General features: G+C 39.0%; 1 protein-coding gene and 1 non-coding gene across 2 annotated transcripts; both read right to left on the bottom strand.

The window, feature by feature from the left end:
* Nucleotides 1-5,203: 5,203 nt before the first annotated feature.
* LOC117338676 lies at nucleotides 5,204-5,319 on the bottom strand. The gene has a single exon (XR_004535015.1). It is a non-coding gene; the product is annotated as a U5 spliceosomal RNA (small nuclear RNA).
* Nucleotides 5,320-8,625: 3,306 nt separating this feature from the next.
* On the bottom strand, nucleotides 8,626-10,209 carry LOC117338557. The gene has a single exon (XM_033899916.1). The coding sequence runs from the start codon at nucleotides 10,207-10,209 to the stop codon at nucleotides 8,626-8,628; it is 1,584 nt and encodes a 527-aa protein (XP_033755807.1).
* Between the last annotated feature and the right edge of the window lie 5,609 nt (nucleotides 10,210-15,818).

The following is a 15,818-nucleotide window of genomic DNA, read 5'->3' as shown; positions in this document are numbered from 1 at the left end:
TAAAACCTATGTAAAATGTACCGGTTATCCCGAAGTTGAAAACATCATTTTCAATTTTAAACAAAATGTGTCAACAAAATACTCATCGTACATTTGTACGTCTTGGTTAAATTGTTTACAATTTCGTGCACGGGAAATATCCAGTTTTTGTTTCGTTTTGTAATTAAATTACCTTTAACATATCTATTTTTACTGTAAAAACCCGTCTTTTTTAAGATCTAACAGTATTGATGTTGACAAACAGAACTTACATATTCCCTTTGATGATTAAAGCAGTGCGATAATTATACCCAAGTTACACCCAAGCTGGCGCCTCTGTACAGCTGTCTAGGTTACCATGTGCGTTCAGGCGGAACTATCCGACACACCTAAAATCACAACTATGGCCGGGTAACGTGTGAATTAATTCCAGGACTTCGTTTCTGATCGAACTATGATAAACTGTGCATTTTCTGCTGCTAATGCACTTGTCAACACGTGATCTGTGCCGATACATTTGTGTATGTATTATTTGCCGCAGACTTCGTATATTGGTTTTTTTTATGATTTTTAACGATAATATCATTTTTGTACCACGACAGAAATTATTTAAATAGATTTTAAAGTGATGAAATTTTGTGTTAATCTTCTCGTCTTTCACTCACTTAGAAATGGCATGTCGGACACGCCTCCCAATCACAAATATACTGGCTTACTGGATTTCAAAACGATATGATAGTATTGTATCATATATAATTTACTTTTTAGAAATGTCGTGTCTAGCATAAATAATAAATACGATTTTTTATAATTAGTATTTGGAATCAAATAGGCGTGTTTCTGTTAAGGATGCGTTTTTATGCAGAGATGTAAATGATTTTTATAGATATAATATACCAACACGTCTACCTTGAAACTCGGTTAACTGGAAGACTCGGATAACTCGAAGTTTTTCACGATCCCGACGACTTCGAGTTAACGAGGTTTGACTGTAGTTTAAAATGGTCATTTAAATCTACTTACGCGGCACAACGCCGCAAAATAGGCCACAGTACATAGTCCTCGTCCTCCTATGCCGTTTCAGTCAATTCAAAACAATGCGGGTTGAAAGTTCACAAGAGCGATAACTCCTGCAGGTGCATTCGATCGACACAATATTACTAGGTAAACCTTGTCACATTCAAATTCGATGTAGCTATTAACAATTCCAGTTTAATTACCGGCAAGTGTTTCGACAGACTTTTTTTTGAATCATCTGGATATCAGCAAAATCGTTAAGGAAGAAAATGATAGTAAATACAATAATAGAACATTCTGTTGTAAACGGTCTAATATTGTTTTTTAAGACTGGCCAAATCCAAAGACTCGCCCCCTTTCTTCAAATATCTGGTTTCATATTTCAATATACAATATCATTATTTAATTTACTAAATGTTAGTTTGATCAGAAATAAAACTATCAACAAGTCATTCCTAAATGCCTCAGAGTAAAAAGAAATGGTTTTGGCTAATGATCATCCCAACGGTGGTTACAAAAACGTTATACAGTACATAAACGTTTATGTAGGTGTTGAACATCACTGCTCCAACATTGTGATTGGAAGTTTCTGATAGATACAGTAGCATCGCCAAACATGTCGAGAAGTAAAAAGTATTAATAAGCCATGATATTTAGAGATCTGAGGTATGTTTGTCTTCTCCCCTTAAAAATACCTTTCATTATATTTCACATTTAAATTAAATTTCAAGGAACTCGACGACAGATGGTCCAGGAAAAGTTCAAGAGGAAACATGTTTTATTTTAGAAATGCTTAATTTAAATAGACAGAAATATTGGTCCATTAGTACACGTGTATATGTATAGTCAGACTACCTTTGGAGGCAGAGGAGTAAGATCTATTCTCTGACCCGTGCTTTAGCCCTGGACAGGACTGACCAGTACAGCATGTATGCATGTGCAGATGCATGTATGTATGTATGCATGTATGATATATACACTTTAATGAAGTATCCACCAAAGAAGAGAAAAAGATTAATTTTATTACCCCTATTATCAATGAAGCCAGATTATTTCTAATCTGCCATCAATCTGTACAAAGGGACGAAATGTACCGAAACATGTTTTATTTTAGAAATGCTTAATCTAAATAGACAGAAATATTGATCCATTAGTACACGTGTATATGTATAGTCAGACTACCTTGGAGTCAGAGTAACAACATCTATGCTCTGTCTCCGAATAAAACTGCATTCATTTATACGTGTGTCCAGACCTTTCATTTTCAACACCACATCATTCATCTATAAGGTGAATGCTTTTCCCGGAGATGTTGGTGCCATTGACGGGACGCACATTTCCATAGCTGAGCCAAGCATTCATAAAACCTCTTACTTCAACAGCAAAAAAAATCTATAGTGCTACAGGTACAAAAACATTTCTTTTAAATAATGCTTTATTCATACCAGATTAAAAGAACTTTCTTTCAGTTCGGCGTTTACGTATCTTTTTTTCTAATCAAAAGTTGCTTGGGTATTCATTTTCAACGAGGTTCAATGATACGAACATGTTTTTAACCCAAATACATAAAAGAAATGAAACATGAACACCTGCTTTTAATGTACATTTTATATCTGTACAGACAGTGGTTGACCATATAGGATGGCCAGGCTCTGTACATGACGCCAGGGTTTACAAGACAGGCGCGGTTGGACCCAATGAGGATTCAATGTAACTTGGAAATTACCGTTAACATTGCATCTTTGACCCATATATATATACATATAAGTATATCTACTGTTCTGTGTGGCAAGTGCGTATGCGTGTTTTGGGTAGCCACACGCATGCATGTCGCACGCACGGCGGGCCGTCCTAAAATTGTACCTTTGCTGTTAATAGGACGTTAAACAAAATAAACCAAACCAAACTGTTCGGTGTACTTGTGTCGGCTTGTGTCAAGATGAAGATTCGGACTGCTTCGAAAATGACAACTTTAATTTATACATGAATAGGGCACAAGTAATATAAAATAAGATAAATTTTCTTTGATAATTTTACTTTTATGCCAAAATTATATGTGATGTTTTACAATAAACAGGATATGAATGAATTTAAAATGTTATACCAATATCAATATGTCTACAGCAATTATTCATCAGCACAAAACAGGTGTAGATAAATATATGTGTTGGCTGATGCACATACATGGTACCAAGTTTACAAATGCAATTGTATTGTGACAAGACTCGCTAAACTGGTAATTTAAGACACAATATGTTAATATCAAATATGTGTATGTTTTTTCGTATAAAAAATGCCACAATTTCCATTTTTTGGCACCAACCAATGTAAGTGGTTTGAAATTCTCCATTTCTTACAGGTATAACTTACATTAAAACCAAGCAAAAGACCAGTTGGTTGCTATCTACAACGTTAGCCTAGTTAACGTTAACGTCGTTGTGTTGAACGAAACCGTCTGCGCAGGAACGTCGTCTACTCGATATCAAATCAATAACTTATGGATACTTTTAGGCATTTGTGATTCATTTGACACACAGTGCACTGAAAGTATTATAAATTTTGATCATTATTTTCACACGCTTTCATTTCTCCCGTGTTTGTTGACAAAAAACGCACTTCGCCCGGATATAGCCTAAAGAATAGAGGCGTAAAATCCGGCAAAATAATAACGATTTACGTCGTTGAGTTCGCCATGAACGCTGAGAATACCTTAAATATTATGCAACATGTACTAATGCAAATTCATCGTTTTCTGTTGAAATTCGACTCAAAGATCTTTCAACGGCGGCCATATTGGTTCCAACATGGAACCCTCAAATGAAACGTGCCAGACGAACCGGTTCGTTCCAGCGGAACGTCGCATTCCATTTACCGGAACGGCCGGTTCGAACTGGAACAACCGGAACGTTCCGCTAAATGGAACACGCTGCAAGTCTCTGTTATGACATAAGGCGGCATGGTACGATATACTTTTTTACAAATTAAACATGCGATTGTAATACAATAAATTACTCGTCTATAATGTAACATTTTGATTAAAAACCTCATATTCATGCCAACAAGTGAGACATTTCTCATGATCATCTCCCACAAGTACATGATCGTAACTGCAGGTATTGCGGAAGTTAAAACGAGCGGTCTACGCATGGGCTTCAAAAACGAAAGTAGGTTGCTAAGGAGAATTTTACTCGTAAGTGTAATCGTAGCAGTTTTCGTAAGTGTAAAACTTAAGAATCATCGTAAGAGTAAAAATAATCGTACGAGTGATTTCGTGAAAACCACTTAATATTTCACTTACGATAATCGTAAGAATAATCGTAAGTGTAAAACTTACGAACTTTCGTGAAAAGATCTCCAGAGTAATTTAACGTTTATTTAAATCATCTATATTACCAATTAAGAAGAACATTCTAAGTTTTGATACATCATTACATTGTATTAATTAATGTATGCATATTTAAGGGAAAACTACATCATGAATGATCGTGTGTGAGCTGATTATTATATTTTTTTCTTCATTTAAATTAATAGAAATAAGATCAGAAAGATGCTTTGTTTGTTTATAATGAGTAACACCTTCATTGCCGGTTGGCCGATACCTGCGCAACACAATCGTTGTGAGAAGGGAGACAACTACAGCACTTCAATAACATTTTAATTCACGCCAAACTCTGTTTATTCTGTTTTTTTAATTGTATGCTAACTTAGTGCATAAAAGATGGTAATCATGTAAAATATGAAAACCTAATAAAAGATGTCATACTGATACATGGACATATACCTTCAATACTTTATAAACACATTTATTTAATGGCGTTTGTGAGTCAGTTTAAACGTATTTAGATTAGTCATCTCTATATCCACCCATGGATTGTTTTTCACAATCATCATCATCATCATACTTTATTTCCTCCGGTTGGAGATTTTAAATACAAGGAAATCGACATAAAAAAAGTCAATGAATAGAGGAATTAGAAGAAAACGCGAAAAAAATATATACATCGAGATGCAAGCGCGGCATTGAAAGCGATTTTCATGTCCGCGCGAAACAGTTACGTTGGGTTAAGGCAAGACATTACAACAGACATCGCGTAACACGAGCGACAAATCGAACAGATTTCATGAGGAATTGTTCATAGTCTGTATCGTCAATGAAGGGAATTCCTGTATTGGCTCCTAATATGTTAATACACTCCATTGTTTCGGTACCCTGTATTACAGGGTTAAAAATATAGTCTATAGATTCATCAAATGTTCCTCTCCACGGAAATCTTTAGTAAAAGACGAAAGATTTATTTGTGGAGTGAAATGGAATCAGACTGCAAATTCATTGTAAAAATATACTTTATTTTCATCTAAGATTAAAAGTCGTTGTGTTTTAAAAACGCACGTGATTTTATGTTGTAATACATGTAATTCATTGTATACATGTTACATATAGAAAAAAAATGTCGTCGATAATTCTATACGAGCTGTTTTGCGTTGTCTATAAAAATGCAAATAAACAAAGAAAAGCTATATATTTTGTTTATATTAAGCTGACTGATCAAGGGAGATAACTGCTGTAAGCCTACACTTTATTTTGGCCAGTTTGTAGTGTATACCAAATCATTCCTGACATACCATAATTACATATACATTTCGTGTAAATGAGATATTGATATCTCGTAGATAATTGATGGTACAGTCTCCTTATTAAAACAGTAAAACATTATCCTTATCATTATGTTGTTTTGTTTTTTTTTTTTTTTTTTATTTATAATATATGGATATTTAATATAACTATATACGCCTATTCTATAAACTTGATACTTGTAAAATAGCGTCTAGACTAGCATTGACCATTTCTCATAATGGACACATAACGTAAAAGGCGATATCGTAACTCGCATCAATTGTAACGGGAGGGGATATGCACTAAAATGAATTGTGATCAAATTAGGCCTGGAGCCTCGTTCGGGTATTTTGGTTTTCCAGAGACCGTAATTGGTGATCAAAGGGGTATGTATAATAATAAAATCGCAATAACAAAATGTACAAGTAAAAACAATCAATACACAGCCATACTTGTTTGACTTATGAGGCACTATGAAACACTAAAACTTATAAAATTACTCATAATCAATTGACATATTTCAAAATTAATCCACACATACTGTATATATTAGAACTAAAATATGTCATATCGGAGCATACTCACTGTGAATGTACATGTATTGAACTTTGAACAGGAAAACGTCCTTCATTATACATATACTTGAATTCAGTTCTTCAATTAACTGATATATACTAATGAATCCTAAATTCCATGGATTTTTATTTTATTTTATTTGTCCATGTGTCCATGTTAAAAAAGTCGTCAATAACAGATGCATTTTTTAAAAGAAATAATTTCTTAAGTCATTATATAACTTGCATTCTATAAGAAAATGTTTCTCATCCTCCACTTTGTCCATTAGTTGAACGGGTAAATCTTTAAATCCTGTTCCATATGTACGGCTAGATTAACCATAGCGTTATCTGTACCAACAATGGTTGGATGTCTGTCTTCAATAACTTGTCTAAAATGAGTTTGAAATCAGATATTTTGACTGTTCCACATGCTATAGTATTCTGGTGACAGACATGGAGACAATTGACTTTTTGAACACGGATTGTATCGAACTCGACGGCAGGAGGAATTCATCAAACCGAAAAGACATGTCTGAATCCCATAAACATTGACGATAATACTTTACCATGAAATTGACCGAGATAGCCCAAAATAGGCTAGTCCTATAATATAAGACTTCAGAATTTGAAGACTTTGAGTTTCCTCAAATAAGAGAAATGTAAATATCCGATAATATACGTTAAAATCACGACATGAACCTTCGAAGTCTTATATTACCGGACTAAAAATAGTCAGACAACTCTCTTATATATACTACAAAAACCATAAATTCGTACCAAATAACAAAACAAACGCACGGATAAAATTCAATATCGTATTTACTGACAATGAATTCGTCTACTTGTCAATCACACGATAACACACATTTGCCTTCATTTTACAATGATTATCAACTTACACATAGCACAATGTTACAAACAACACGGCGAAACATGGTAAATGAGTTTACACAACGAAATGGATGGTTTTCGTACAACGTGACTAGTGAGATTTAAACAAGACGGGTATACAACATTGTTAATGTTAAAAACACATTTGTGGAACGGTTTAACTTATTATCATTTGATCACGTAAATTACAAGATAGTTGAGTTTGGCATTCCTTTGGAATGTTTTAAATATAATCTAGTACATTACAAGAAAATCGAGTTTGGCATTCTTGTGGAATGTTTCAAATATAATCTAGTACATTACAAGAAAATCGAGTTTGGTATTCTTGTGGAATGTTTTAAATATAATCTAGGACATTACAAGAAAATCGAGTTTGGTATTCTTGTGGAATGTTTTCAAATATAATCTAGTAAATTCCAAGAAAATCGAGTTTGGCATTCTTGTGGAATGTTTTCAAATATAATCTAGTAAATTACAAGAAAATCGAGTTTGGTATTCTTGTGGAATGTTTTAAATATAATCAAGTACATAACAATATAATCGAGTTTGGCATTCTTGTGGAATGTTTTCAAATATAATTTAGTACATTACAAGATAGTCGAGATTGGATCGAATTTGGCATTCTTGTGGAATGTTTAAATAATCTAGTACATTACAAGATAGTCGAGATTGGATCGAGTTTAGCATTCTTGTGGAATGTTTAAATAATCAAGTACATTACAAGATAATCAAGTTTGACATTCTTGTGGAATGTTTACAAATATAATTTAGTACATTACAAGATAGTCGAGATTGGATCGAGTTTGGCATTCTTGTGGAATGTTTAAATAATCTAGTACATTACAAGATAGTCGAGATTGGATCGAGTTTAGCATTCTTGTGGAATGTTTAAATAATCAAGTACATAACAAGATAATCAAGATTGGCATTCTTGTGGAATGTTTACAAATATAATTTAGTACATTACAAGGTAGTCGAGATTGGATCGAGTTTGACATTCTTGTGGAATGTTTAAAAGTATAATCTACAAGAAAATCTAGTTCTTTTGCAATTTTTAAAAATATAATCTAGTACATCACAAGATAATCGAATTTTTGTGGAATGTTTGGAAATATAGTCTAGTATATTCACTTGGAATATTATGAAATATCTACTACAAAAATACAATCTAGTACAAATCAACAGTGATCAGTTTGTCTTTGTTTAAAACAATCAACAACAACAAAATTAAGTTACTAAATAAAAGTAAGACATGTACAGTTTTAAGTGTCAGACAGGAGCACTATATTCTAGACACCGTCAGTTCATACATTTTCATCGCATGATAGTAACATCCGTCGTAGAACACAACAAGCAAGAGTTCGTTCTTTGTCAACAGTTCGATTTCTTAGTAGAGGAAAGTTCGCACAAATGAACATGAGATGTTAAGCAAGAGTTCGTTCTTTGTCAACAGTTCGATATCTTAGCAGAAGAAAAGTCGCACAAATGAACATGAGATGTTTTTATCACATAAAGCTGACATCATATTCCTCATGTATAGATAGATTGATTCGTACTGTGTGTTGGTTAACTCAGCAGGCCGTACCAGAGTGCACAGTTCGCGAACTCCTCCAGAGACCCTGTATCCTCATCCACCGCCGGAGTCGGTCCAGTGCCGAATCCAAGTGTCTCAATTGTCGGGGTGTCACTGGTCTGAAGTTGATGATGTGGGATCGCAGAGCTATCGCGTTCTGGACTGGAGTAGGTGTGGTCATATCGATCAGACCCGAGGATATGGTAAGTCTGGTTAGGTGTGCCTATCTCTCCGTCACCGATATTCCCTGCCTGGAAATAGCTGCTACCATCTCCAGTCACGAACGTCGTCTGGATATCACTGCCGGAATGGAACTGGTCTTCTGAAGTCTGGACTGTGTCCGGGAAGGCAGTGTGTTTGGCATCAGGCTGACAGAGGTCTTGCAGATTGCCGATAGCTTTGTCGATAGATATCTCCCACCTGCTAGATGACTGAGTCACTAACGTCTGCAGATCCGCATACGTCTTCTCTGAGAAAGCACGCTCGGTCTGAATGGCAGGTGTCATGGGTGTTTCCGTCCTCATGGCCTTACGAACCCTAGGTCTGTGGCGGATCTGTTTCCTCTTGGGAACCCTCCTTGATGCTGAACACTCACTCCAAGATGGCGACACGTCCGACAAACAAGAAGCGCCGCGGGTCAAATCGGAGCCATCCCGAACCTGGCCGATGGGTGTTATCCAACCTGATCTTAGGTCTTCGTTGATGGGTCGGAAGCCGCTCATATCACTTTCCGTCGGGTCGGGAGTCCGAGGTTCTGTGACGTCGGAGAACGCAGGCGAGTCACACTGACTAGAATGTTCACTGAGGGATCTGAGGACCATGGACGACGCGGAGGACAAAACGGACGACGGACGGACAACTGTGAAATTTCCTTTGTCTGGACTGTTGAGAACGATAGGGCTGTTGGCAGACTTTCCCGATGGCAAACGATACAACACTGGCGTTGGAGGTCCGTTATAAGTGGAGGCGTGACCATCCGTCGATGAAATGGCTGTAGAAGATGCAAACGCTTGATCTCCATGGCTACCAATTAGTGTAGGAACGTCCTTGACTTCTGAACTGTCAGCGGTAGGTCCGTTTGCAGTTGCGGTAGAGGACGAACGTTCGGATGTGGACTTTGACGGAGCACCTCGGGAGTAATTGAAGAAGGGAATGTCTATCCGCGGTATCTGGAGTTCATCGTGAAGGTCCTCTGCATAGTTACCGTCCTTGGCAATGGCGGTCTGTTGACGTCGAAACAGGCTAGGAGTCACCTCGGACATGTCGACAGTCCATAAGTTGTTCCTTCCGTCAGGTGTTTTCCCTCCCTTCACAAAACACTTGCAGTGAGACAAGTTGTGGCGTACTGAGTCCTTCCATCCCATGTACGGCTGCTGGAAAAAGTCAAACATATTCCTCAGGTATTCATGTATCTGGCTCAGACTCAGCATCCGGTTTGGTGACGTCATAATGGCGACGATAATCATCCCGGCATAAGAATAGGGAGGTTTTCCGTATCTTTTGTAGATAGTTTTTTGCCTGTTAGGCAGCTCCAGTTTATGGATACTTTCCAGAAGAGACAGCCGAACGTTCTCCATGTTCCTATATATAAAAAAAATAAACAAAACTATTAATTTCCAGAAACCAATGAAACATTTGTTAGTATGATAATTTGCCTTCACGACTCCCCCTAATCCTAAGTAACTTTTCATTGAAGGGTAAAGTTACTGGCCCAGTACTGGGAATCACATGACGTGAATGTACGGATGGGGGTCACATGACGTGTTACGGACGAGGATCATGTTACGTGTTGGTACTGGCGTTTTGTTACGGACGGGGATCATATGGCGTGTTGGTACGGACGGGGATCACATGACATGAGTGTACGGGTGATGATAACATGATGTGAGTGTATGGGTGGTGATAACATGATGTGAGTGTATGGGTGGTGATAACATGATGTGAGTGTACGGGTGGTGATAACATGATGTGAGTGTACGGGTGGTGATAACATGATGTCAGTGTATGGGTGGTGATAACATGATATGAGTGTACGGGTGGTGATAACATGATGTGAGTGTACGGGTGGTGATAACATGATGTTAGTGTACGGGTGGTGATAACATGATGTGAGTGTACGGTTGGTGATAACAAGATGTTAGTGTATGGGTGGTGATAACATGATGTGAGTGTACGGGTGGTGATAACATGATGTGAGTGTACGGGTGGTGATAACATGATGTGAGTGTACGGGTGGTGATAACATGATGTGAGTGTACGGGTGGTGATAACATGATGTGAGTGTATGGGTGGTGATAACATGATGTGAGTGTACGGGTGGTGATAACATGATGTGAGTGTACGGGTGGTGATAACATGATGTGAGTGTACGGGTGGTGATAACATGATGTGAGTGTACGGGTGGTGATAACATGATGTGAGTGTACGGGTGGTGATAACATGATGTGAGTGTACGGGTGATGATAACATGATGTGAGTATATGGGTGGTGATAACATGATGTGAGTGTACGGGTGGTGATAACATGATGTGAGTGTACGGGTGGTGATAACATGATGTGAGTGTACGGGTGGTGATAACATGATGTGAGTGTTTGGGTGGTGATAACATGATGTGAGTGTACGGGTGGTGATAACATGATGTGAGTGTACGGGTGGTGATAACATGATGTGAGTGTATGGGTGGTGATAACATGATGTGAGTGTATGGGTGATAACATGATGTGAGTGTACGGGTGATAACATGATGTGAGTGTACGGTTGGTGATAACATGATGTGAGTGTACGGGTGGTGATAACATGATGTGAGTGTATGGGTGGTGATAACATGATGTGAGTGTACGGGTGGTGATAACATGATGTGAGTGTATGGGTTGTGATAACACGATGTGAGTGTATGGGTGGTGATAACATGATGTGAGTGTACGGGTGGTGATAACATGATGTGAGTGTATGGGTGATAACATGATGTGAGTGTATGGGTGGTGATAACATGATGTGAGTGTACGGTTGGTGATAACATGATGTGAGTGTATGGGTGGTGATAACATGATGTGAGTGTATGGGTGGTGATAACAAGATGTGAGTGTATGGGTGGTGATAACATGATGTGAGTGTATGGGTGGTGATAACATGATGTGAGTGTATGGGTGGTGATAACATGATGTGATTGTAGGGTGGTGATAACATGATGTGATTGTAGGGTGGTGATAACATGATGTTAGTGTACGGGTGGTGATAACATGATGTGAGTGTATGGGTGGTGATAACATGATGTTAGTGTATGGGTGGTGATAACATGATGTGAGTGTACGGGTGGTGATAACATGATGTGAGTGTATGGGTGGTGATAACATGATGTGAGTGTACGGGTGGGGATCATATGATGTGAGTGTACGGGTGGTGATAACATGATGTGAGTGTACGGGTGGTGATAACATGATGTTAGTGTACGGGTGGTGATAACATGATGTGAGTGTACGGGTGGTGATAACATGATGTTAATGTATGAGTGATAACATGATGTGAGTGTACGGGTGGTGATAATATGATGTGAGTGTATGGGTGGTGATAACATGATGTGAGTGTACGGGTGGTGATAACATGATGTGAGTGTATGGGTGGTGATAACATGATGTGAGTGTACGGGTGGGGATCATATGATGTGAGTGTACCGGTGGTGATAACATGATGTGAGTGTATGGGTGGGGATCATATGATGTGAGTGTACGGGTGATGATAACATGATGTGAGTGTACGGGTGGTGATAACATGATGTGAGTGTACGGGTGGTGATAATATGATGTGAGTGTACGGGTGGTGATAACATGATGTTAGTGTACGGGTGGTGATAACATGATGTGAGTGTACGGGTGGTGATAACATGATGTGAGTGTATGGGTGGTGATAACATGATGTGAGTGTTTGGGTGGTGATAACATGATGTGAGTGTACGGGTGGTGATAACATGATGTGAGTGTACGGGTGGTGATAACATGATGTGAGTGTATGGGTGGTGATAACATGATGTGAGTGTATGGGTGATAACATGATGTGAGTGTACGGGTGATAACATGATGTGAGTGTACGGGTGGTGATAACATGATGTGAGTGTACGGGTGGTGATAACATGATGTGAGTGTATGGGTGGTGATAACATGATGTGAGTGTACGGGTGGTGATAACATGATGTGAGTGTATGGGTTGTGATAACACGATGTGAGTGTATGGGTGGTGATAACATGATGTGAGTGTACGGGTGGTGATAACATGATGTGAGTGTATGGGTGATAACATGATGTGAGTGTATGGGTGGTGATAACATCATGTGAGTGTACGGTTGGTGATAACATGATGTGAGTGTATGGGTGGTGATAACATGATGTGAGTGTATGGGTGGTGATAACAAGATGTGAGTGTATGGGTGGTGATAACATGATGTTAGTGTATGGGTGGTGATAACATGATGTGAGTGTATGGGTGGTGATAACATGATGTGAGTGTACGGGTGGTGATAACATGATGTGAGTGTACGGGTGGTGATAACATGATGTGAGTGTATGGGTGGTGATAACATGATGTGAGTGTACGGGTGGTGATAACATGATGTGAGTGTATGGGTGGTGATAACATGATGTGATTGTAGGGTGGTGATAACATGATGTGATTGTAGGGTGGTGATAACATGATGTTAGTGTACGGGTGGTGATAACATGATGTGAGTGTATGGGTGGTGATAACATGATGTGAGTGTATGGGTGGGGATAACATGATGTGAGTGTACGGGTGGTGATAACATGATGTGAGTGTATGGGTGGTGATAACATGATGTGAGTGTATGGGTGGTGATAACATGATGTGAGTGTATGGGTGGTGATAACATGATGTTAGTGTACGGGTGGTGATAACATGATGTGAGTGTATGGGTGGTGATAACATGATGTGAGTGTACGGGTGGTGATAACATGATGTGAGTGTATGGGTGGTGATAACATGATGTGAGTGTACGGGTGGGGATCATATGATGTGAGTGTACGGGTGGTGATAACATGATGTGAGTGTACGGGTGGTGATAACATGATGTTAGTGTATGGGTGGTGATAACATGATGTTAATGTATGAGTGATAACATGATGTGAGTGTACGGGTGGTGATAACATGATGTGAGTGTATGGGTGGTGATAACATGATGTGAGTGTACGGGTGGGGATCATATGATGTGAGTGTACGGGTGGTGATAACATGATGTGAGTGTACGGGTGGTGATAACATGATGTGAGTGTACGGGTGGTGATAATATGATGTGAGTGTATGGGTGGTGATAATATGATGTGAGTGTACCGGTGGTGATAACATGATGTGAGTGTATGGGTGGTGATAACATGATGTGAGTGTACGGGTGGTGATAACATGATGTGAGTGTACGGGTGGTGATAATATGATGTGAGTGTACGGGTGGTGATAATATGATGTGAGTGTACGGGTGGTGATAACATGATGTGAGTGTACGGGTGGTGATAACATGATGTGAGTGTATGGGTGGTGATAACATGATGTGAGTGTACGGGTGGGGATCATATGATGTGAGTGTACGGGTGGTGATAACATGATGTGAGTGTACGGGTGGTGATAACATGATGTTAGTGTATGGGTGGTGATAACATGATGTTAATGTATGAGTGATAACATGATGTTAATGTATGGGTGATGATAACATGATGTGAGTGTACGGGTGGTGATAATATGATGTGAGTGTACGGGTGGTGATAATATGATGTGAGTGTATGGGTGGTGATAACATGATGTGAGTGTATGGGTGGTGATAACATGATGTGAGTGTACGGGTGGTGATCATATGATGTGAGTGTACGGGTGGTGATAACATGATGTGAGTGTATGGGTGGTGATAACATGATGTTAGTGTACGGGTGGGGATCATATGATGTGAGTGTACGGGTGGTGATAATATGATGTGAGTGTACGGGTGGTGATAATATGATGTGAGTGTATGGGTGGTGATAACATGATGTGAGTGTATGGGTGGGGATAATATGATGTGAGTGTACGGGTGATGATAACATGATGTGAGTGTACGGGTGGTGATAACATGATGTGAGTGTATGGGTGGTGATAACATGATGTGAGTGTATGGGTGGTGATAACATGATGTGAGTGTACGGGTGGTGATAACATGATGTGAGTGTACGGGTGGTGATAACATGATGTTAGTGTACGGGTGGTGATAACATGATGTGAGTGTACGGGTGGTGATAACATGATGTGAGTGTATGGGTGGTGATAACATGATGTGAGTGTACGGGTGGTGATAACATGATGTGAGTGTACGGGTGGTGATAACATGATGTGAGTGTACGGGTGGTGATAACATGATGTGAGTGTATGGGTGGTGATAACATGATGTGAGTGTACGGGTGGTGATAACATGATGTGAGTGTACGGGTGGTGATAACATGATGTGAGTGTATGGGTGGTGATAACATGATGTGAGTGTATGGATGGGGATAACATGATGTGAGTGTACGGGTGGTGATAACATGATGTGAGTGTACGGGTGGTGATAACATGATGTGAGTGTACGGGTGGTGATAACATGATGTGAGTGTACGGGTGATGATAACATGATGTGAGTGTACGGGTGGTGATAACATGATGTTAGTGTACGGGTGGTGATAACATGATGTGAGTGTATTGTTGGTGATAACATGATGTTAGTGTATGGGTGGTGATAACATGATGTGAGTGTATGGGTGGTGATAACATGATGTGAGTGTACGGGTGGTGATAACATGATGTGAGTGTACGGGTGGTGATAACATGATGTGAGTGTACGGGTGGTGATAACATGATGTGAGTGTATGGGTGGTGATAACATGATGTGAGTGTACGGGTGGTGATAACATGATGTGAGTGTACGGGTGGTGATAACATGATGTGAGTGTATGGGTGGTGATAACATGATGTGAGTGTATGGGTGGGGATAACATGATGTGAGTGTACGGGTGGTGATAACATGATGTTAGTGTACGGGTGGTGATAACATGATGTGAGTGTACGGGTGGTGATAACATGTTGTGAGTGTACGGGTGGTGATAACATGATGTGAGTGTACGGGTGGTGATAACATGATGTTAGTGTACGGGTGGTGATAACATGATGTGAGTGTATGGG

Source organism: Pecten maximus, chromosome 11 (genome assembly GCF_902652985.1).
Source record: "Pecten maximus chromosome 11, xPecMax1.1, whole genome shotgun sequence".
Lineage (NCBI taxonomy): Eukaryota > Metazoa > Mollusca > Bivalvia > Pectinida > Pectinidae > Pecten > Pecten maximus.
Note: the sequence above shows the minus strand (reverse complement) of the source record. Positions and strands in the feature narration are given on the sequence as shown.

Excerpts from the sequence above, each read along its gene's own strand:
- LOC117338557 (XM_033899916.1), bottom strand. The coding sequence starts at position 10,209 with ATGGAGAACGTTCGGCTGTCTCTTCTGGAAAGTATCCATAAACTGGAG.